Source organism: Sturnus vulgaris, chromosome 19 (assembly GCF_052056855.1).
Source record: "Sturnus vulgaris isolate bStuVul1 chromosome 19, bStuVul1.hap1, whole genome shotgun sequence".
Classification (NCBI taxonomy): Eukaryota; Metazoa; Chordata; class Aves; order Passeriformes; family Sturnidae; genus Sturnus; species Sturnus vulgaris.
The window spans coordinates 9,871,680-9,897,096 of NC_142261.1; the positions used below are offsets into that span (position 1 = coordinate 9,871,680).

The 25,417-nt window shown below is 41.6% G+C and overlaps 1 protein-coding gene across 4 annotated transcripts in view; it reads right to left on the bottom strand.

Annotated features, from left to right (window-relative positions):
• Positions 1 to 25,417, bottom strand: part of TAOK3 (TAO kinase 3) — a 74,515-nt gene that overhangs the window by 36,794 nt on the left and 12,304 nt on the right. Inside the window, exons 3-6 of one of the 4 annotated variants that reach the window (XM_088176311.1) lie at positions 4,818 to 4,902; positions 3,427 to 3,637; positions 1,192 to 1,263; positions 197 to 298 (exon numbers count right to left, since the gene is read on the bottom strand). In XM_088176311.1, the coding sequence (XP_088032437.1) occupies positions 197 to 298; positions 1,192 to 1,263; positions 3,427 to 3,546 (294 nt within the window). In that variant the 5' untranslated portion in view covers positions 3,547 to 3,637; positions 4,818 to 4,902. Of the gene's footprint in view, positions 1 to 196; positions 299 to 1,191; positions 1,264 to 3,426; positions 3,641 to 4,817; positions 4,908 to 25,417 lie in introns of all 4 variants that reach the window. The other 3 variants (XM_088176313.1, XM_014894604.2, XM_088176312.1) reach the window with 3 other exon arrangements.

Sequence of the window (25,417 nt, forward strand, 5' to 3'; positions counted from 1 at the left end):
TACATCCCAAATTTAAATCACATGGTGGTTTTAAAACCCTGATAAAGGAAAAAAAAAGTAAGTGGTAGGTTTTGTTAGCTGTCCATGAGAAGATGTAAAATTTGACTTTATTTTAGTACTGTTCACCACAACCCCAAAGCTATTTCATTGCCTGTGCTGAGGATTTGAGTGCTGCAGGGTCCATTTGCTCACTCACCCATGCTGTGTGCTCCTTCAGGTAACAGCCCTTGTACTCTATGGTGTTGGGGTGCTTCAGCTGCTGGAGAAACTTGACTTCTTTGATGATATCCTGCCATTTCTAATGAAAAAACAAAGCAAAAAAAGTATAAATATATTTCTCTTCTTAATCCTCCACATCCTTTCATGAACCACACAATGCAGGACAGTCTGAAAAGTGACCATAAAACCATTTTCCAGGAGGAAGATGGAAAGTCAGTGTTGCAGAAGCACAGCTGTAGATCAGTTGTCTGGGCCCTTATTGCACTGAGATACCCCCAAGATACATTTAACAGCTTGAGGACTGCCAAAATATTTTTTTCCTCATTTTAACTGCAAATACCTTTTACTTAAATGCTGTTGCTTTGCAAACTGAAGTGTTCAGTGGCCTCCAAGTTAGTAAGGAACTAGAGAGAGGAGCAGTGAGCTGCTCACCTTCTGTAACACAGCACAAAACCACTGACATTTGGGAGACCAATAAGCAAGCAAGGAAAAATGAGTTTAAACCACCCCTGTTTGCTCTTAACAAACAAACACACCCTGCACATCCACACACCAGTCCAAAGGAACAGTGGGTCCAAGTTCCACACAAAAATAAGAGGAACAATTAATAAGCAACAACTGAAAGGAGACTGAGATTAGCAGGTCTTGGCAATTTGATGGATCCTCAAGAGTTTCAGAGAGATGTGGCCAGTGTGCCCTTAACACACTTCTTAATAAAATCATTTCTGAAACAAGCCCCAGCCAGGCATTCTGAATCCCCATTCACTTCCTTAAACTGAACTATTTGTCAAAATTTGCATAAACTCATTTTCTCTGCCCAAACCTCCAGGATTCCCATGGAAGGGAGCAGCAGCTCCTGCATTAAAAGCTGTTCTGCTGGGGTCAAAGCAGAGCTGCAGCTCATTTCACTGCTCAGATTTCCACTGGAGCTGCCACAGCTCCTGAATGCACAATTGCCTTTATTGCTCTTACCTCATTCGTTTGCTTTCCACTATAGGACATCTTCTTGACTGCCACCACCTCATTAGTGTGGGAATTCGTAGCCTGGAGTAGGGAAAGAGAAACATTGAAAAAAAATTTTCATTTTTCTCTCCTCTCCCCACAGAGTGAGCTGTGCCTGTGGCAAATGCAGGTTTTTTTTCCTCCCATATCCTTGCAAGCTCCTACACCTCAGAGACATCTTCCTCAGGATAAAATTTAGAACACAACTATTAGGAAACTTTCCCCTGATTTTTTCTGTCCAGATTCACTCATGTTCTTCCCTCAGACTTTGTGCTACTTCTCTATTAGTATGTAAAAAGCCCAACAGTGCACCTACTGAGAACCCTCAAAATACAGTTTTTTTGGAATTGCAGTAGAAACAGTTTTAGATGAACCTTTGGCAAAATGTTTGTCAAAGAAAAAAAATTCAAGAGGTGTATCAAAATCTCCATGACTTAATCCAAAAATTCCATACAACGCTGACATTCTTAAATAGTTATTTCAATTTCCAGTGTCAAGAAAATGATTCAACCTGGAATTGATCTAAATTAAAAAGCTTCCCTCTCACTGCACTAGATCTTAGTTTTGCAATGAAGATTATGCAGCCATCAAAATTCTACTTTTCTGCAGCCTGGATGATGTAGGGATGGTAACTGGAGGCTAAAAAATCAGCTTTGGAGAGATCTCTCCTTGCCTGGACTGGCACTGCCCTCATTTCTACACATTAAGGGTAAAAAACATCAAGCTTTTGGTCTTAAAACAGTTGCTGAAATCTCTGTACCTCCAACCATTTTTTGGGACCAAAAAAAAAAAATTAGTGACAGTTAAAAGCTTAAACTAGAATAGAAGCTAAATGTGGTAAATCCTCCTTTCAAGTATTAACTAATGACATTTTTTGAGGCATGTGGGGACTTCAAAGAAAAACTGTGTTGAGTGAAACCAGTGGAGAGCAGGAATTACTGAAGGGAGGTGACAGGCCCCTCACAGCACACACTCCTCAAATGAGGCAGAGAAAGCTGAAAATGAGCAACTCTGGGATAAGGCAAAGCCCTTCCCCACCACTTGCCACCCTGATTGAGCACAGAGAAGATCAAGAGTGTTTTACTCAGATGTATTCATGCTTTCTTTCTGCCTGTCACATTAATTCCAATTATTCCCCTGACCATGCTGTCTGTCCTTCCAGCTGGGATTTGTCACTGAAGGACACACTGCCACCTTCCCAGAGCTGTGGGGGAAGTTCTGGCTGCACCCAGAGCTTTGGGATGCTCCTGGCTCAGACAGCTCCCAGGGCTGTATGAGCACAGCTGGGAACAGCCACTTGCTGAAGCAGTTTTGGGCCTGTTTTGAGATGGTACCTTGAGAAATTATATTGTTATCCCTCAAAATACACATGAAATATTTATATAAAATAAAATTTAAGTCTTCTCTCCTTATAACAGTTCCCCCAACACCTCCATCACTTCACACAACTCCAAAGAGTGAATTGGAATGCTTAAAATAAATCATGCTACCAATGAGGTGTCAGGGATCTAATCTTAATACTTTACAGTCTGATATTCAGAAACCCATTGCCAGTGAACCTGATCCTCCTGAGTGGCTGACCACGGTTCCAAGCAGCTTTAATTTGGCTTTAACTCATTTGTTCAATATTGATTCTGTTTCAATCTCACTAATGCCAACTGGATTATAATTATTTCCAATTACAGTATTTTGGATTTGGCTTTGTTTGATACCAACTATAAAAGCACCATTTTTCTCATTTCCAAATAAAATTCTCTTGCCTATATCAATGAATGCCACACATCCTTCCTGCTTGAATTCCCATTCCTCTGAGGACTCTCTCTTTGCTTTTGTCATAAAGGAATTTGCAGTGATTTCCAAGCATCTTGACAGTTTGAATTTTCAGCTGTTTAAATTCAACTTTCAGCATGAAACAGCACAAAACACCATATACTTGACCTGGATAGTTGGGTGAACTATTAAGACTATAATAAACTGCTACTATAAATACAGCTGGAACATTAAAGAGATCAGGAGTGGTTTGGAAACACTAATTTTTGAGATGTGATTTCACAAAACTAATGTACACAAAGCACTAAAAACTCAAGGAACTTCTTGAGATTTTTTTTTTCTTTTACAAATGCTCAAAAGCCTCCAAAACATCACTCGAAACTATTCCGTTCTCAAAAAAAAAAAAAAAAAAAAAAAAGACAGAACTCTACTTACAAAGTAAACTGCTCCAAAACTTCCATGTCCAATTTCATGCAAACCCACGAAGATTTCCTCAGGATCATCTTTGTAGAACAGGTCAGCAATCTCCGGGTCCTTGGGCACCCCTTTGCGCATGTTGAAGCGTGTTAGGAACTGCTTTGTGCTCTCAAATCCCAGCCAATTTCTTCCTTCATCGACAAAGCCGTGTGCAGACAGCTCTCAGCACCTGCTGGGAAGGTTCATCTTTAATCTGCTTCCCTTGCACGTGTTTCTGTTCACACTTCTCTGACAGCAAAATGAGAGGAAACACTTCCAGCAGCAATAGGCTTCACCATTGCTTCCTCCCTCCAGCTAATTCTTTTTAATTATTAGTCCTATTTAGATAGAGAGATTAAAATGCATTCAGGATACAACAGCTCTTTATCTCACACAGGAAGCAAGTGCTGCAGTGACACTGAAGTCCACTTGAATTCAAGAGTCCTGTTGCTATGCAAAACATCCTGTGACAGGAGTTTGTTATTCTCCACGCGGGCTCCCGATGTGTCAGTTTTTAGACTCTCTCTGTTGTTCCTCCTACTTTCCTGGGCTGTTTGCTTTGTTTCTCTACTCCCAATTGCCAGCTGGTGCTGGTGGAAAAGTCAGCTGCTATTCTACAGCAACACTTTGCAGCCATGTAATTGTTATTTCTCTATTTATTTACTCAGAGCTGCGTGACAGCCAGTGCCACTGTGTTATGATTACTGCCAGCACATGGAATTGTTTGTGAAAAATCCTAAACTCCATCCTATAAGGCAGATCTTTGCCTCCTTAACATCATCTTTTAGCACAGCACTGAGCTGCATCTAAATGAAGACTTTCAGTACTCATCCCCAAAATTTTATTTGTGTGGGAAGGAAAAAAAAAGGAAGAAACATCCTAATATTAGGAAGTTTTCCATTTCTTAACACAACATCTTGAAAAATCTGCATGGATTCATTAAATACTTTCATGCAAAGCATTGATGGGAGTTTTCACTCATCTGCTTTTGCCCTGTGAAATGCAGCAGAGGAGCTGCAGCTGAGTCACCTGGAGGAGTTTCTATCAGTCTGGAGCAAGTCTCAGAGCTACTTTCACATCCGTGGTTCAGCACCTCATTTACTGAGGCCACGTCTTGTCTGTGCACAACAGACTCCTGCAAACACACCAGAACCTTCAGCCTAAGCCATGATATAAACCAGGGCAACATTTAATGGGAGACCAGCTGAAATGTAACAATCAGATAAATTTATAACTAAAACCCACATAGGAAAGGCTTTAGAAGGTTTTGGACTTGTGGATGAAAGCAGAATTTTGGGCTGGTGCTGAGAGAGCCTCCCTGGCTCAGGGGCAGTGATGGAGCAAGGAGAGGGGCAGGGAGAGGAGCCCACCTGGATAACTGTGGCACCAACCATGCTCCGTGGCTCACATTCCTTCCAGCAGCATTGTCCCGTGCTCCCAGCCCTCCAGACTCTCCTACTCTGCAAAGAGAAACAAGGAACTGTATTCAGAAAAACGAGTTTGAAGTTTTACACTTTATTTTAACAACGAAAACACCACACCCAGTGACTACAGGGCTCCACTGGAAAGCACAAGAACTGGCTGAGAATGCTAATGGTGTGTCTTTAGGTGAGGATAAAACTTCCTGTGCTCCCAAGCCCTTGGAATATTTATCACTGGAGGACAGAAAACCAGGAACAAAGAGGTCAAATGCCAAGTTCTTTGGCTTTTATAAAGACTTTTAAGCTTGCTAGGGCACAGGAAGTTCCCTCTCAGACCCTGCTTTTTAGATCATCTATAAAAAGGACAAAGCTAAGAAAAAACCCTCATCCCTGAAAGTATCCAAGGCCAGGCTGGATGGGGCTTGAATCAACTTGGGGTAGTGGAAGGTGTCCCTGGCCATGGCAGGGGGTGGCACTGGATGGGCTTTAAGGTCCCTTCCAGCCCAAACCATTCCATGATTCTGTGAGAAGCCAACAAGGTTGTGTTCATTACTTGACTCTGTGCTCTACCTGATGACACATAAGATTCCAGGGAAAGTCCTGGCCATTAGTAAATGAGTAAATTCCACCAGGGAGAGTATGAGCAATGAAAAGATGGAAAAGGAGTGCCAGCCAGTGAGCCCCACCAGCTGCCATCAGGGCACAGTGAGGGATGTCACCCACTGCCATGGGTGTAGGACACCCCCAAAGAGCCACTGCTGTCCCCTCAGGGGAGGGGGACACAGGGAGAGCTGGGGATCAGCCTGAACTCATGGAAAATGTTATCGTGTAGCTACAGGCACAGCAGAAATGCTTCCAAGTTAAGCACACTGCAATAGCTACATTGCCAAAATCTGAATTATTAGGCACCTGATTTAATGACACATTAACTCATGTTCTCCTTTATTAGGGAAAAAAATAAATGAGCAAAAATCTTCCCGCTAATAGCTAACATTACCAAAAATGTTATTTTTGTTACTTTATCTCACCACAGACCAATACTATTGAGCTGTTAAAAGGCTATTTGAAGAGCACCAAAAAAAGGTTCTGCAATGTTCTACTTTTTAAAATAATCTCAAGTATAAGCAAAAGCCAGATGAATGAAATGATTATTCATTTTCAGCTGATTGGCCTCACCCAAAGGTGCTATATTTACTGCAGCCCTGCAGACAGGGCAAAGAATGCAGTATTTCAGGTCTGGCATTCTTCAGCCAACAGAAAAATCCATCTGGCTTTAAAAAAATGAAAACAAACTGCTGGAGAAAACAATTTATCCATCTCCAGTCAAATAAACCTTTCTGCCATTAAGAAAGCCTGTGCAGCTCCAATATTCAAGGTATTTAAAAAGGGAGGCTAAATGTCAATATTTAGAGTTAAGCCCTAAGTAATAATGTCATTTCCCAATTAGGGCAGACACGAGTAGTGAGGCAAGTCAATCCCACTAAATCTGCTCAGCAGGACTGGTATTGCCCAGAAATGAATATCTAAAAACTTCGGATGGAAAGTGAATCAGCAGCAACCTGAGTCCTGTGGATTGAACACGATCACAGAGTGATCCACAGGATCCCACAAACACTGAGAGTTCTCTGCACTGACCCCAGCACAGCACCAGAGCCACACTTTGGGTCTTGGACAGGGTAAAACACCACAGGTAACATCACACATCATAACTCTCCTCTAGATATGTGGAGATTGAAATAAAAAGGGTTCAAATCAAGGCAGAGCACTGTAAGAGCCGAGTGCCATTAGTAGAAAAAACTTAAAGTCAAGGTATGGTCAATTTGAGCAGGTTCTTTTCATTATCAAAGAGATGAATTAATATACCAAGAAAGAATTTCTATTAGAAGCCTGATTTCTGCTTTTCATCCTTGTAAAGCACCATTAGAGACTCTGCATGTCCTGAAGACCTCAAAAGGAAACATCATTAATCACATTGGCAGTGACTTAGGGGAGTGACAAGTGACTCAAGATTTTGAGGGTTTGGGAGATCAGCATTTTATTCAGACAGCACAGTTCACTCAATGCTAAACAACCCTCCCATTTTAAAACCATGAATTAACTGCTTTTGCTACAGGTGTTTGCACAAAGGTTCTCTCCTACCATTTACAACTTCCAGGTGTTGAATTAATAATCAAAGAAAACACCTTGACCTGAATATAAAGAACAAAACACAACTGGAAGCACCTTTAAGAGGAGCTAAACTACTGACAATTCCAAATAATCCATGGATCTAAAATTATGCCAAAAAGATAAACTTAAGAACTCAAAGTGTGTGGCTTGTGAAAACACAGTTTGAATTGCATCTCACAGCACCATAGGGCTGTTTCAAATGTGCCCAGAAACACATAAAATTAATTTTAGTTCCTAACTACACCAGGGTACTTCCCAAAACAAGGACAAAGTTTTCCACTCCATGCAGAAAAACAAACTACAGGAAATAGGGTGGACCAGCAGCAGATTCCACTCAGAGGAGGAGCAACATGACATGGCTCATGCACCCATTTTTAGATGCCTATTTTGAGGGGAATAAATTCACACCAGAATTATTTTCCCAAGAATGGCAAGCACAGAGCCCCATTTCACCACTTCAGTCTCTCCTAAACCTGCAATACAACGTAAAGAAGGAAATTCTGAGATAAATTCAGCTGATAACTGTCCTGAGTAAGAAACCTTTTTGACCTTGAAGTAAGGAAGGTGCTCAAGTTCCCCTGCAGCCCTCACCCACAAACTGACAATTTTGCTGGTTTGATTTGGGCAGTTTTTGTGTTGTTTTTAAAAGGCTGGAGCTCTTCCCTTTAACTGGTACACATAGCTGGCTGGCCAGACCAAACACAAACACTTCACCCTGGGCTGATTCCTCACATGAACACCACAGCCTTGGATGAACAGCCCATTATTTTACAGAAGCTTGTTGGAGAATGCTCTGGAACCTCCACATTTTAAGCAGTTCAGTGTCATTTCTTTGATTGATAAGAATTACTTTCCCAGCTAACTTGATGTAAGTGAACATTACAGATGTGTTTTTTCCAGGCACTTCATTCATTTTAATGCTTAAACCAGTCAGATTCACATACCTGGCACAGAAACTCAAGCTACGGACAGGACATACAAAAAGCACCTTCACTACGGCCTTTCTTTGCTTAAATTAAAATTAATCACCAATTCCAAGACACTCAGGAAAGATTTCACTCTGCTCTAGAAGCAGCAAGTGTTCTCATGTCCTTCCCTCAGATTTCTCTGAAGCACACTGGGTGTGGAAGCAGAAGAGAAGGTTCACAGTGACCTTCAGCAGGAAGCACAAACATCACCGAGCATTTGGGGCTCTGCAGATACCAGGGCAGTGTGTGTGTCCCCAGGGCACACAGCAGGAGCAGCACACTCAGGAAATGGGGACACAGACTGCCAGCAAGGCTGGACAGGAACAGAACCACACCAGTGATCCTCAAACACCACCTCTACTGCTTGGCTTTTCCAAGGAACATCCTCCCAGAACATCCATGGCAATGCCACACACCGTGCCCATGAACATCTGGGTGCAAGCACAGCTGTTCCCCATCTCCAGCAGGAATTTCCCTTTGGAGTGTCTGCTTCTGCAGCTGTTTTGATTTAAGGTAAATTTAAGGGAGAAAACCTTTGAATGGGGTTCTTTTAGGAAATAGACTTAAGCAGGGTTTTTTTTTAACTGGTTGGGGAAATATTTTTTGGGGAGAAGTGGAAAAAAACCCCACAGTTTATTTAACAGGTAAAGTACTTTCTAGTACAAGAATGAACAATACTAAGTAACAAAATTTCTTGCCTCTCTGACAGATTCAGAAGAGTCCTTTTTGGGAGTAGCAGCCCTGCTCACTCAGCTGTTCTCAGTCCCTCCAGAGCTGGGAAATGTCACAGCCCAGTCCAGGCCTGGTAGGATACAGGTGTGAGCTCCCAGTGCACTTCTGAGTCTTTAGCCCAGAGCAGGTTTGAATAATTCCAAGAAAAAGGAAAAAAAAAAAACCAAAAAACCACAGTCCAGAGAGCTTGTCTGTCTCAGCTGGCCAGCAAGTAACCAAGAGCACAGGAGAGCTCTGCTGCTGTGCCCTGCAGACAGCACAGTCCCTGGGAAGGGTGCAGGGGAGCCAGGGCAGTCTCTGATGACAAACTCTGCACCTCTTCTTGTCCCCTTCACTCCTGGACCAGGCTTAAAGCTGCACAACTCAATATTCAGCACCAACAGAACACGTGATTGGGGATACAAAAATCATAAAGTCACCCCAAGACATGAGAGCACCTGGAATTCCATCCCAGCACTGCTCGGGGTTCAGGGCTGTGTATCAGGTCATGGGGAGTTCACACATTACTCATGTTAATAAAACCCTGAATCACAACTCTGCTGACCCAGGCCATCACTGCGTGCTGCCCCTGGGGTATGAAATCCACCTAATAACTTGCAGGGCTTGTTGGAGATAAATACCTTCACTAAAACAGCCTTTTTTTCCTGGTGAGGAGCAATTGTTTTAAAGGAAACATTCAATTTATAATCCCCTATGACCACTATTTATGCAGCAAAAGACAAACTCATTAAAAAAATAAAATAAGACAACCTTATTAAATTAAAAAAAATATAATCAGCGGGCTTCAAGTCAAGAAACAATCAGTTTTAGTCATCCAGAATGTTTCAACAAGTATGAAATCAAGCCACAGGCCAGCCCTCCCCAAAGGAATAGTCCCAGTTGTGCTCTGGAATTCCACTGCTTTGCTAAATATGTGTAATCACAGCTACCCAAAATCGTGGGATACAGCCTGGGCTTTACTTTAGAAGTCAAACAGCATCATTTTCACAATAGATATGTAATGAAAAAGTAAGAGGCATTGAGTGTAGCTTCCCAATAGTTTTCCTGTTGAATTTAAAACAATTTAATGAAATAGGTATGCCCTTGTTTAGTTTAAGGGTAATTAAAATGTCTTGGATTAGAACATGTATTTTACCATAAAATCTAGAGAGCATTTTTAAGAGTTTCTCACGTTTATTTTAACAAGATTAAACACTTTCAGTCATGAAATAAACCTTGCCTAATTAAAAATAAAGGGAAGAAAAAATGCCTCCTGCTCCCAGCAACAACATTTCATAATATTTCATCATGGCACACTTGAAATAATTCAGCAGTACATCTGGAAGGGAGGAAAGATCCATGAATCATTTTAAACCCTAACATACATAAGCCCAAATAGCATCATACACAGAAATACAAATTTCATCAGATCTTCTCACCAAAACATCTCAAAAAAGCATCACAGATGGGTCATGAAATTGAGAAAATTGCCTCCCTATTTTCATCATTTTTTTCCTTCTCTTTAGTGTTTTTATCAGGCTCTACATCATGTTGCTTAAAACCCCAGACCATGATAAATTGATGAGTTTTATGCTGTGTGTGCTACTCAGAGGCACAAAAAAGTCACTGGATTTGTTTGTGGAAGCCTCAAGAGACATCAGCACACTCAGAGTTTCCTACCTATTAATGTAATGGCTTCCAAAGAGCTGGATGCATTCTGTGGTTTAAAGCTATTTTTAGGTACTTTAAAAAAAAGGAGTTTATATTTTGACCATCAAATAATCAAGAAAAATAAAACAAAAAACCCATCAAGCAACTGACAAATCCATTCCCAGAGCTTTTTCCAGAGTGTCCAGGGTGAGATCTGAGCTGCTCCTACTCACCTGCATTACAGCTCAGAGCTGTAGGATCCCCACGGGGGACACTGAAGCCACCACAGTGGCCACCAGGTCATTTAAATAACAAACAAGGCTGAAACCTCATCTCCACCTCAAGTGTAGGAAGTGACTGCCACAATAACTCTGAACACAACAAAATTCTTTGTATTTTAAAAGGAGTTTCCTTATCGTGACTTAGATGGCCTGACTTCTGATTTGTCCCTTAAAGCCAGAAACTGCAGGGACTGTTAGATTTAAGCACCTGAGGTTAACATATCATTATGTTACTGTGTGCTAGTCAAATAAAAGGTGTGTTTTAGGAGAGGCACATGAACATATTTATGTAAGAAAAGCCTGTGATGCCATTGGGGCAAAAGGTGATTTCATTATGTAAGTGCAGTGAGTAACAGTCCTGATGGAGCTACATGGATTTTATCATAACATTAGCTGACTTCGAAAAAGGAATTTTCTATTTAAAAATCCTGTTTATTCTCTTTGTGCAAAGAAAACGTAAACTCAGGTACTGATTTTTTGGAAGCTGCATCACAGTAAAAGTGGCCAGAAGGAATCCTGCAGGAGCTCCTTCCACAGAGGGAACAGATACAGGCTGTGTGCATGAAGGAGGGAAAAAAAAAAAAAAAAAGACATTCCCTGGTCACACAGGGTGAGAACACCTCTCACAACAAACCAAATTGTAAGGTTTGAACTTTTTTCTTCTCTTTGAAGGGACATGTGTGAAGCATGAAAGAAAATCCAGGAATCTTCAGCATGACTGACCATTAATAAAACAACCCCAAACATCAATTTTCCAGAAGGTGAGTTGCACAGAGCTGTGGATGCTGTTCCTCCTGTCCATGGATAAAAGAGGAAGGATTCTCACCCTGACCTCATACTGCTGCTGGTTCATCAAGCACAGAAAGCCACAGAACCCCAAGACAATTCCACAGCATTCCCAACCTGGTTTTCCACAATTCCATGATGTAACACCTCGTTTTCACTGTGTTACACTTCCCCCTTTCTTTGCCCCCTGAATCTCTCCTTGCTACAACTTCTCCTTTTGCAGCCCTCCTTCCTTCCTGCCTGCTCTGTGCCAGCCAGAGATAAGAGTTTAGGAAACAGCTTTTTGGGCTGCTTCACTTCACCCCTTCTGCTGTGCCTGCCCCCAGTGACTCCAGCACACCCAGCTCTCCCCTCCTGGCCTATTTATAGGCACAACTGCAACCATTAACAAAAATAACAGGAATTTGTTCCATGCTGGGATCATCAGAAATGGCTACACCGGTTTCATTCAGGTGCCAAAGTCTGCTTCAGGACTGGGGTTAAACGAGAAAAAGCTTCTTTGGGAAAAGCCCAAAAATCCCATTTCACATGGGAATATTATTATTAAAGGATGATAGTGTAGCAGACACCAGCCAAGGAAATATCAGTCATTAATATTATATGACTTAGCCACTGGCTTTCTAAGTTTGTTCTTTTATAACCTGCAATGTTTATGGCCATTAACAAGAGCCACAGATAGAGTGAAATGTTGAGTGGCTAACATCCAAAAATCTCCTTCTTATGATCTAATAACTATGTCCAAGAAGAGAGTGTTTATCCTCTATGAAAAGAGCACTGGATAGCTGAAAGTCTGCAAAGATCATGTGCTGCTTTTATTCACAAAGAACTCAAAGTTTGCTCTATCAGCCATCACATGTATTTTTAAGACAGCCCCCTCATGGATTCCTCTTATTCAGGATCATTTTAACACCTTATGACAATTACAGCCCTTAAGTGCATGCACCAGTTATCACAGTTATCATAAAAATACCAAAGTATCACTGTTAAGAAAGCAATAAATAGATTTTTTTTGCTGCCACAATACAGCAAACCACCTCCAAACAGCATGGCAGAGACTGTGGAGATGGAAAGAAAACCCACAGTGAATGATGGCAGTTTTCAGGCAGGGCTATAACTGGGAATAATGAATGGCTCCTTCCAGGTAGGAGGCTGTAATGGGAGTCACACGTGATGGGGGGAAAAGAAAATTTAAAAAAAATTTAAAAAAATAAGAAAGAAAAACCTTAATATATTGTCAAATATATCAATTACAAGTTCCAGAGTAAAGCTAAGAATACCAACAAAAAACAAACAACCCCAAAAACAAAATAACAAAAAAACAACCATAATAAAAAAAAAACCCAACAAACCAAAATCCTGCAGAATTCTAAACTGCAACAACTATTTTGCTTTGGTAGATAAATTCTGAGTTAAGACTGAAATGACAGCTACCACACCATGTCATTATTCCCAATATATGAGAATATACAGCACCCAGAGACTCTTTAAATAACTGGATAACTCAGAGGTCCAGGTCTGTGATTTCAGCCTTAAGTTTTGTCATCTTGGATTTTATCAGGTCAGAAAAAGCCCTTGATGTTGCTTTAATGCAGAAAAACTACAATTTTAAATTAGAACTGGAAGGCAAACAAAAATTTGCTTCACTGAGCACTGGAATTAGATGTGTAAAATGAACTTTAGAGCTCGAGCCAGAGCCTTCGTCAGGCAAAGGCAGTTTTGGTTCCACCAAAGGGAGGGTGGCAGAGGCAGGGACAAGGAGGAAGTCACCTGGCAGGTACCTGTCCCCTCTGCATTCTCTCTTCTCTATTTTTTTAAATTAACATTACAGCACTGAAGAATCGCTACACAGTTTCAACTGACTTGAATTCTCATTTTCAATAATCTATGCTTAAATTTCATTTTTCCACTCGAAATTCCAAATGCAAGTTTCAGCTGCATCCTTGTGCACAGGGACATTCTCAGATGGGCTTTAATGTGCTGAGATTTAATATTTCAGAGTGAAAAAAAAAAAAAAATCAGTAAACTCAAATTACTCGGTGCAAAGAAAACAAGGCAGTGCTAAGGGGAAAATAAGGGATGTGACTAATCTTCTCACAGGCAAAGAAAGTAGAGTTTGTCTCCCAGGACCTAGTGCGTCCTTTTAGGAAAAGTGGAAGGTAGATCACCATGGAAACTGAGTATTTATGAGGTACTTCAGCAGTTCAATTTGCTATGATATGAACATAATCAGGGAGCAGCAGTTCCCTTCCAACCAACTAGAAAAGCTTTTAGCACAAACACCAAGTGCATTTCTGCCTGCTGGAATTCCCAAAAAACGAAAAACGGGTGCTGCAGAAGACACCACGGATGTCAGCTGGAGAAAAAACTTATCAAAGCTTCAATTCAATTTTCTGGCCTCTGATGGAGACACCTGAAGACTCAGAGAGGCCAGGAAAGGAAACCATCAGGAGGGGAGGATAAATTCCTCACTGCTGGCCCAGCTTGTGTGTCAAGTCCCCAAATCTCATCAGATCACTGCACAAAGATTCCAAGTGACAGCCTTTGGGAGGGGTGCTGTGGGGACAAGGGGAGCTTCTGTGGGTGGCAGTGATGGACACTTATGGCATTTGAGGGCATGGGGGACAGGCAAGAGAAATTCAGGTCAGAGACATCATTAAAACAAGAAAATACAATGAAAAGGATAGCAAAGCAAAATGAAAAGCCACCATAATTTAGGAACATCTCTATTTCTGCATGAGAAGTCAAGGAACTGGCAGCTGATGTTGGAATGTGTGTTCAATGGCTAACAAAAATTCAGGCTTACTGGCAAACACTGCACAGGAAGAACCATGTGGAGATTGCTCTAAGATATGACTGAGCTTTGTTTTTGCTCTAATGATAATTTACTATTTTGAATCGCCACCAAAAAAGCCATTGAGCAGTTTTCTATTTTTGAGAGGGCTGCTGGAATAATGACACAGATTTATGTATATTGAATTAGCACCACCAAAAGGGTTTTGGTCACTTATCTCATAGATAACATCAATTCATAGCAGAGGTGAGAAATCATAATGTTAAATACACAGCCAGGTCCACCTTGAGTGACTCAGACCTGAGAGATCTCAGTAGAACAGGGGCTGATAAAATGCATTCTGTACAAAAATAGGGTAACAGACAGCAGCAGTAATATTTTCAGCTACTCTACACATTGCTGAATTTTAAATTAATTGTAACCACACAGGGAAAAGACCTGGGGGGTGCTGCAGACAGCTCTCTGAAAACATCTGCTCAGCAGGCAGAGGCAGTCAAAAATGGGCAAAAGGAGTGTTGGGATAAATGCAATGACAAGAAACCATGGCCAAAAGTATGGATGGACATAAAAATATTACATGTTTCTATTCTGACTGTAGCAACAAAACCTTCTCAATCCATGAGTTCACCCCTTTGCAATACTGAATGCAAGGCTCAGGTAACTGATAACTGCAGGGGGAAACAAAAATGTCACCTCAGTGAGGAGCCCACGTGGACCAAGGCAGATCCCAGCAGGTTTGTGCCCATCCCTGAGGAGATCCAGCTCAGCACCCCCTCAATCACACACAAGTGCACCACACACCATTTCCCTATGGATTTACTTCAGGGGTTCTCTCTCCATCCAGAACTCCACAGTAAATCCCTGGCACACAGCAATCCAGCACGTTCCCTCCTCACTTCCCTCCTTTCATTCCTTCACACACACCTGCCCAAACCATCCAACTCCAAACCTGCTGTTACCCTGACAAATAACAACAAATCTGTTTTAAGCCACATTTATTGTTCCTGGTATTGCCAAATATTATCGTTCCATTTGATATGGCACTTCAGTGTATTAGCTGAAGATAATGAATAAAAACTCTTGATCTGTTTCATATTTCTGTAGCAAGGAGAGGAAAAACCTCTTTCCTCTCTGTAGATTTGTTTTTATCTAACAGACAAATTCCAGTTATACTTTCTAGGGTTCTTTGGAACTGTCAAACTTTTTCCAAGGATGTTCTGGGAATCAGAGCCATCTGAAGTATGGTTACTGGAGATAAAACACTGATCAAAACCTCAAGCAGCATTCCATGCATCCTGTCACCACCAAGGCTGCTCAGGACTGGCCCCCACTCATAAACAACTACATTTGACCATGGCCAGAGCTAAAACATTACAGATATTGCCATGAAGCATCCCAGTGTTCCACAATTTCCTAATTTGATCTAAACAACTTTCTCAGAGCCACTTGAACAGCTAAAGCCCAGTGCTTTCCAGAGAGAGATGTTCAGGCATCACTTGACCACTTAAAGCTTTGTTTATTTGGACTGATATTGAGATAAAATAGCTCCAACCCTCCATGACTTTGTTATTTACATCCTCTGCTGTAGCAAGGCTGTTTTTGCAGGGGAAAAAAACCCAGAGCTCAAGACCAGCAGATAAGGCTGGGCATCCTTGATTTTCAGTCTTGACTTTTGACAGAAACTCCACATTTTCTATTAAAACAAAAAAAAAAACCTCCCCTACATTTTCTTCCTGCAAACCTTGCCTGCAAGAGAGCAATGCTAAACAAAAGATGGCTTTGAAGGCTGTAGTAGAATTTCAGTATTGTAATCTTAAATCTCATGCAATTAAGCAATTAAACTTTTCTAAGAGAAACCAAAATGGTCTTTTTGCTGAATAAAACATCTATAGTTCATTCACTGATATGATCTCTGATGCCCTACTTGTTACCTTTTTAACCAAGGGAAAAAAAAGAGCCTGAATGGAGATTAAATAAAACATGAGGTTTTTGTCTAAAGACAACTAATCTTAACTGCTACAGCTTTCATCACCAGGAAAGTTTCTGCCAACAGTGTTCTCCCCTGCAGGCGATGTTGTTGGACTTAAATCAGAAAAAAAATCAGTCATTTACGTCAGTCTATTCCAGCTCTGCTTTCTATTAAAACAGACTGAAATCCTTCCCCAGCAGCAGGGCTGGATAAATCTCCTGTTTTCCCACATTTCATTCTCCTCTCAGTTCATGATGTGAACCTCACCTGATTAGGGGGTGGATATTCAGCTTAAATTCCTCTAAGAAATGTATTTTTGTGAGATACAGGGTTCTAAACCACAAAATACACCCTTCAGAGAATTAAAGGCAAATCAGTCTGAAAAACATCCAATTTTTTTTTCCCCAGTTAAAAATATACAAGCATCTATTCAACCACTCCTACCTCTCAATCACAGTCTCTTTTCCATTTACTTTTCCTAAGTTAGATTTTGAGGAAGAGGGAAATCAGGTTTGATACCTTTGTTAAGCAAGATGTCAATAGATGAAGCCAATTTTCTCCTGATAAAGAATATCACCCAACCCCAATGTAGCCCCAGAAGCACCAGGCATGCCCATAGGATAAACATTTTCTGCTGTTTGATGATATTCTGCATAGCCCTGAAGGTATTGGTGCAGGGAGATGTCAGTGTTCATGAGAAAATACTCATTTTTGGATCCATAACAAGTTTGTGTACAAAAAAAAAGATGTTCAGTTTCCCAGAGAAATGGTCCCCTCACTTGACCCTTCAGAGAATATAAATATTATTTTGTTTTGCAGATGGGAGAAATTAAAGCGTTTTGCCTGATAGTGAACATTTTCAGAACCATTTTATCAGGATTAGCCATCTCATACCTCAGAAAAAAAACTCCTTTTTTGTGACTGATATACACTTTGAATAAGCCCATTCTGTGTTTTTATAACCTAAAATTGCTTTTAAATAGCTACAAAAAAAGTCTATGTGAAGGATTCTGCATGTACACCTGTCAATTCAACACCTCAAATAGCAATAATTCTCTAAAAAAAATGTATAAAGGGTATTTTTCAGTGAGAGAATAGACACAAACTTACTCAACTCAAATGCTGGTACATCCTTTGCCTTCCCATTCCCCAAAGCCAAATTCCCTCCTGCCTCCCCATTCTCCCTCAGAAGAGTTTCCCTTTCCATGACATGTTCTGTACAAGAGTCTTAAACATTAATTAAGCCTAACAGTCCTCAGAGATGTTAGCACAGCTATAAAAAGGTTTCTGGATCGAGTGGCTACTGAAGGAACTGGCATCTGATCAAATTTTCAAGAGTTATGCTCCCTGCTTTATGAATAAATCAAGGAATTTGCAGTTTTTGAAAGTCTCCAGCACTATTTGGTGCCTCGTGTACAAATTAACAGCCCCATTTTATGGATTCAGCACCCAGGGCATAATGAACCTAAGGGGGTATTTGTAGTAAAATTATGAGAGAATCCAATCCCATTGTCTAAGTGAGGAATATTTTTAGTTGGGGACAGTTTCTCAATTGCAGGGCTCATTATTTTGTTCTGCTTAATTTTAAGCACAACTGAGACACTCTATGAATGAAATATGTTTTTCTGCAGAATGAGGCATATTGCCACTAATCAAAGGAATGAAAAATTCTAGTATTAACTAATAAAATCATGATAGTTCAGTCTTTTATTTTATGGTCATGTCAGCCCAAAATGTTGAAGGAGCTCAGGGGACTTTAGAATGTCACCTGGATCAGGGTCATTACTGTACAGGAGCTTCTAGGCTCCTAGAAAAGGATACTCCAGACAGGAAGAACGGGGAAAAAAACTCCTTTATGAGTCTTCCTAACTAATCAATCCCTAGTACAAATGTATAACTAAATCTAATATGACAACAAGAATAGTGTTAGAAGAGCTACCCTGAGTTTTACACATATAATTTTAAAGCTGTTGCCTCCAAGGAGAGAAAGCCTTCAGGGGAAGTTGCACTGAACTCTTCTGCTAAAGCTTTTTGTATTAAATAACTATACATTTGGGAGATTTTCCTTTATAATGCTGAAAAGAATCAACACTTTCAAAGTGTAACTACAGGGGAAAACATTGAGTATTTGCATACAAACAACACACATCAGAACTGAATACTTCTAACCCAGTCGAATTTAAGTATTATGTGACTTTGGAAAAAAAATAAATATCAGAATTAACCATAGAATTTATCTTGCATGGAAGCTTTCAACCAATTGAGATGATGCTATTGGAAAAACTCAGCTGCATGTATCTTTGGTGAGAAGCAAAAAGAGAATATGAGGAGCACAGCAAGGTTACAGAGCAAGCCTATACTGTGCTTAACCTGTCCATGAATCATAGATGAAGGCCAGCACAGGAACTGCCTCTCCTCATCTCTAGGGAAGTGCAGCACAGCAAGGCTCAGTCCAGGCTTCCTCTTTTCCCCTCCCTGTCCCACCTACCCCAGGCTGGGCCTGGCTTTGCAGAACTGGCTCCTTGGCCCCATGCAATGCTGCATTTGCCTCAGAGCTGCTGCTCGCTCCAGTGCCACTACAGCAAAAACCCATTTCTGTAATTTCTGCAATTCCACCGCTCAGCACGGTCTGGAAGAAGAAAAGCACTTAAGGTTTCATCCTCCTCCCAGGAAAACATCAGGTAACAATGCAATTCCATCCTTCCTCAGATATTTCACTGCATGTACCAGAAGATAAAGCACACATTGCTCATTTTGTGTTCCTGAACAAAGGAACTGCCACCCAAAATCCAGGGCTGAGAAACCCAGACTGTTTTTCTAGCCCCCAACATCAGCATGGGGACCTTCCCAACCTGACAAGCCCCATGGTAAAATACAGTCATAAGACACAGCAGGAAGATAAAAACCACACATCCTGGAGCCAAAGGAGTGAATTCAGGGAATATTCCCCAAGCATGAGATGGTCTTGTGTTTCCAGGCTTACACAGAGGAGGTGGGTAAGGGCATCCCATGGAGCCCTGTACACTGACAGCCTGGCATTCCACTGCTTCCCAAAGCTTTACATTCGACTCTCAGCAAGCCAACCCTCGCTTAGCTATGGGAAAGGGCAAGCCATAAGGATCCCTTGGATTTGAAGTGGGTCTGGACACAACAGCACTGCACTGACACTCTGGGGCTCCTCTGGAGCACCACGTGCCTCCAGGCAAGATCCATCCCTGCGTGGGAATCCAGGCTCCACACGGGGACAAACAGGCACATCAGCTGCTGAAGCAGCAGGTTGAGTTTATTTGGATAATGTTGAAATGAGAACTGATCCCAAGACTCCACAAGCCAGAGCCGGGTATCTCATCTGGCACGTTCAGCTTGCAGGAGAGCCACTCCCTTCCATATCCCTTCCAACCACCTCTGCCCTCTCCTCCTCCACCCTCCTGCCTCCCCCTCCCTGCCAGGCACCCCCAGCACCTCCTTGTCTCTTCCATTCCAGCGTGATGGACATCCCAGCAGGGCACAGCTCCAGGATGTGTTCAATCCCACCCTCCCCGTGCTGCTGCACACCCAGTGTGACCCCAGTGAATGCAAACCTGCACGGTACCACGCCCTCCAGAGCCCCTGTGAGCCTGCTGGCCATGGACAGCATTCCCAGACTCATTCCTGTGCCTGGGATCAGCAGGTACCCAGGAACTCCCCAGGAGCACGGACCCACTGCCAGTGACAATCTGCCACTGCTAAGGGACTGGAACTGCTTTGAGTGACATGTGGCTCAAGGGTCACCTTCAAGAGTATAAAAACAAAAAAAAAAAAAAAAAAAAAAAAAAAAAAACAAAACCAAAAAAAAAAACAAAAAAAAAAGGAAAAGAAAAAATATGCAGAAGGTTTCTCAGAATTATAAAGTACTAAAAATAGTCACCTCCCCCCCCACAGTGACAGCAGGGTAAAACTGAAATTTCAAAGCAGAAACATGTTTGCAGTGCCACAGGACAGAAAGGGAAGAAAGCACCATCACCTTTATAAAGATTTTACTTAAGCATCCTCATTGAAAAGGGATAAATAGTAGCAGTGTATAATCATTACAGTAATCCAATATATTTTTGTGTCCCCAACACTCAATTAAATTTATTGAGACTCCAGAGCTACCATACACAGCTTGAGAGCATGTAACATCTGCTGCTTCCAAGATGAGTCATGATAGGAAATTCCCCTGTATTTTCTAGGAACCAGTCAGGCAGCCAGTGATTGAAACAGTGATGTGACTGTATATAACACCCACACAAATGAGAAGAAATAACTTCTACCAATAAACATACATTATATTTAACATACTCACTGAAGATTTCTAATAAGAGATTACAATTAGAAAGATTGTTTGGGGAAAATATTCCCCAGTTTAATTTGAATGCAATGTAAATTTTGCCAAGAAATGTTAAAGGTCAGAAGAGACTGGAAGAAGAGAAACTAATTTAAATAAATTGCAGGAATTTGAGGACATTCTGAAGAAGGGAAGTAAATATTCAACAAAGCAACACCCCACAGCACCTGCCTCTATTTTCAAGTGCTGCATCACCAATTCTATAATCTCTTACCACATCTGTCCCTCCCCAAACTTTAAATAATCTCCACTCTCCCCCTGCACCTTCTGCTTTAGACAAAACTACAGAGGACGAAATTTTTTCTCAGCTTCTGACTTCACTCCAAAACACCAGCCTAGAAATGCCTCATTTTCAACAGCCACGCTGCTTCCTGCATCCCCAGATGTTCCCAATCACAGAGATGCTTCGTGTTCACTCTGCCAACAGCTGGATGTGTCACTGTCCCCTCACTCAGACGTGTGACAGCCCCACGAAAGCCTCTCCAAGGACACATCCACAGCAGCTGCTGCCTCCAGACCGGCCCCTGGAGTAAACCCTGAACATAAAAGCATGCAGGTCATGTCCACCTCTCACTTCCAGACCAGTTACCACTGTAACTGAGGCACTGTGATGTGCAAAATTTAAACTTACCTGAGGTTTGAGGGAGGCCAGCATAATTTGGATTTTAAGAGTCAGGTCAAGTTACCAGGTGGTCTCTAAGGAAGGAACACAATCTCACGGACAGCACAGAACTAGTTCTTGCTTAGCAGGTACTGAGTCTTTTGTTAGACAAAAAAAATTTCAAGGTCTGAACCAAACTTAGGAAGTTATCTTATACTGTGTTGATCCATTTCAATATTTTTAGTCCATGATCAAAACAGCTGCAAAGAAAGCAAGTAGATGTAGGACTGCAATGAAGAGTCACACAGGTTTGGAGCACTGGTTATATATTTCAAACCAAAGACACACTTTTGGGTTTGACTTCTAATCTGACGAGAGCTCAGACATTTGTGTGCAAGCAGCCAACTAATAACCCTTCCAGATAAGGCCTGGGGCTCCTAGAATTACCAAACAGCAGCAGTCTTACCTTCAGAGAGTACACCATGGCCTTCTTGAATTACCAGGACTCTTGATAAAAATCCAGTAGGACAAAAGAGAAATTCCACCTCACTTTTGAATACCTGAAAGTCACATCCTCATTCATCAATGGAGAGAGCCTAAAACAAATCCACCACAAAGCAGCAAGTAGAAGGATATCTGCTTACACAAGACCATGGACACAGAACAAGATTCACTAATTTTCACCAAGGAAGGGACTGCAAAGAGGGTCACAGGCCCTGGGTTTGAGGAGAAAAAACTATTTGATATCCCAATAAAGGGGTAAATCCAGGAGTGAGAATTTGGTTTTACTGAGAATAAGTCTCCAAGCTCATGTAGGCTCCCTTTGCAATCCCAAACCAGTCTTTAGCTCTCAAGACAAAAGTTTGGTGAATTGTGAGACCACCCACTTATATGCAACATTTATACTGACAATGAACGTCTCCAAGCATGAGCTTAAATACATATTTCCATCTAGTTTAGCTAAATGTGGCACTCCATTTGAATAGTCTGCCATGTTATTATAATAAATTAGCAGTAGTATGTCAACAAGGACAAAGAGAACTAGTACACAGTTTACCCAAGCACTCACAGAAGCCCCTTGCCAGCATCAAACATCACCTAAAATGATATTTTTTTCCACAGACATTGAATTTTCTTTAGAAAATTTCTGGTCAGGGGCTTTGCAGAAAATACCTGATGTAAAGTAAAGCTGGAACTCTTTGCAAGTGTTTACACTAAATTAAGGGTTTGCTCCAAGGTATCAAATCACTACAGTTGGCAGCAATAAAGTAAGGCACAGACCAGGCTGTAGCAATCCATAGCTGGTTTTAGTTCTGAAGGGGAGTATCAATTATGTCAGAATTTCTTCCTTTTCAGGTGTCACATGGCCTTCAACTGCACAGCAGCACTTATTCAATACCAAGCAGAATCCACAGATGTCAACACAATCATATCAATATAGTGTCTTGTTTCTGCTATCAGTGCTACAAAGAGGAGATGAAGACACAAAATCTGAGTATTATAACCAAAACTTTCTATATTCACAAGTCTACTCAATTCCCAGGTCCCTCCTGCTTTCCCAAAAACACAAATCCAAATCCCCTGAAGCAACAGGAAGGAGCACAGACAGGCCTGTGCATACAATGGCCTCCATTTGCCCTTATGCATTTGAAATTATGTTACAGGAAGCACTACTGAAACACAAACCAAAGCAGGTTTGTCAGAGATCTCTGGGAGTCTGAAGAGCAGCTCATGGGCAGCTCTTCCAGGAAACCTGCTCTGCAAAATGGTCATGACACATTTGTCATGTGCCACCTTTCTGGGGAAGCTGCATGCTCAGGAGTTGGTGCCAGTGTGAGAAGTGTGGGTGATGTCAGTAATTATGAGCATTATATAAGGTGTGCTTGCAATGCTGCCATTTCCTTCTCCATAAAGATTAAACCTGTGCCTTCTAAGTAGCTTAACTGTTCAATGGAGACAAGCACAGCACTGCTGCTCCCAAGAACTGCAAGAACTCATTTTCCAAACCAAGGTTTAAGATCCAGCAGTGCCTCCAAGCAATAAGGGCTGCTGGGCACACGAGGCCACTCATGGCCAGAAGCTCCACCTCAGGAACATCTGCAGAATCTGTGCAGTGACCTGGCTGCCCCAATTTGAATTTTGCTGCCAGTGCCCAGGAAGCAGAGCATCCCTGAGGGGCCCTGATGGGATGCAGAAGGAGCTCAGTTCTCAGCACAGCATTGCTCAGCCTGAATTACACTCACAGCAATCCTACACTGCACCTCAGCTCTCACCCAGCCTGGACAAAAGGAGAATCCAAAGATTTTACCTGTGCTGGCACTGGATGAATAAGTAGATTTAAAATGCTCTTTTCCACAGAGGATGGTTCAGGTACCCCATTACACACACACAGAACATGTACAGCTTCAAAATGCTTCTTAAAAAAAACAGCAACCCGTCCCAGAAATACATCTGCACAAATCCTTCAATGTACAGACCACCAGCTCTCAGCACTGCATCATTCATAGCCCTGGGAAAGAGCTGAATGTGAGCACTGCCATTTTTATATCATGTTTTAAAATCAATTTCATGTCCATTACTGCTGTGTGAGTGTTACTCAGGAAGACACAACAATTCCCACAGCATGTGCAGAATAACACACAGGCAAACACCCCCAGCCTGCCATGGGGATAGGAGCCAACCACTACACTGTAAATATGACCACTGACTTCTGTGTCTGCAGTGTAAAACAGCTCCCAAACCTGAAAGTGAAATGTCAATGTCAAGCTTAAAAATTAATAAATGAGCTGAGGAAGTCCCTTTGCTGTGCAAGGGCAGGACACAAGGAGTGTTTTGTCACCAAAGATTAGCCAATACACAAAAACACCACGGGAAGTAAAAGCAGAAAGGACATTTCACATCTGAATGATTAACACATTTAACCATTTAATTCATTTCCATCATCACAGTACCTTTACAGCTCTTTCAATCATAGAATCAACACAAAGGCTAAGGAAAAGAATCCAAGTGTGCACCCTGAAGTGCAGCATTCCAAACACAGGCTCCCAGAACTTCCTCATCCTCCCCTCCTATCACTCATGGCCAGAAGAGACTGGACTTACTGAGAAACTGAGATAAAGTAACAGTCAAAACAAACACAAACCACCCTGTAAATCTCGAAGGGTAACCTAAGGCAAACACTCAACAAACCCAAGAGATTTTAAAGGCTGCACAGAAAACGTGTCCTTCTAAAGGCTGCACTATCTTCCCAGCCAGGGACACACCGAGCCCAAGCACTTTAAGGACAAGGAACAAGATGACCAGAGCATAAAGAAAAGTGCATTGTATTCGTATGAAACACATTTTTGACAGCCAATTAAAATATATCATCATTAAAATTAAATACAAGCCAGCAAAAGCTTTTCAAACAAATTCCACAGCAAAATCTGATTGGTGTTCTGGTATGGTTTGGGATCTGGGTTTAAGTCAGCCCCAACACAGGCAGCAGAGCTCTTTAACCACCTGCTCTGAGCTCCACATCTCAGCAGATAAATTTGGCAGCCTTACACAAGGGCTCAAGGGTTCCATTTGAACCATCAGAGGTTTCTTGATTCAATTCAGTAAATGCATCATTTGGCATCTAATTTAGGAGGGAGGATAAAATTTTAAAGCCGCTTCTGAGAACAGTGGAATATGCCCAGATTACTACAGAAGGATCCTGGGAAAGCTACAAGGAGTCCAGATGGTTAAAGGTATTTCTGCCACAATCAGCCTGGAAATGCCTTTTCACCCTGTCCTTCCTTCCAGCGTGGATTTATTGAACCCATAATTGACATTCACCACCAGGTCTATCTGATTTCACATCAGACACTCGAGACTTCATTGCAGCTTCTTGAACAGAAAACGTGAAAGGGCCACCATCAACACTGGCAAAGAGACTGATCCCAAAGCTCAGAGAGTGAAATGGTATTTGGGGAAAGCAGATCCTTCAAGATCAACATAGAAAATTATTTTGTCAGAGAAAAATTGATACACCTGTTCTCCCAGCAGAAAAAAAACTTGCTCTAGATCACAAGGCTTCAGCCTTTTACAGCCAAACTGAGTCAGCATGAGACAGTTTAAAGCAGTACAAAAATAATCTCAAAACTCTATGCCCTGGTACATAAACTGCTTGTGTGGTACTTACTGTGGCAAAGACTTCCATTTATGAAAGCATCCTTAATTTCCTTTGAGAAAGCTGAAATAACCACTATTAATGCTGCAGCAAATGCACATGGC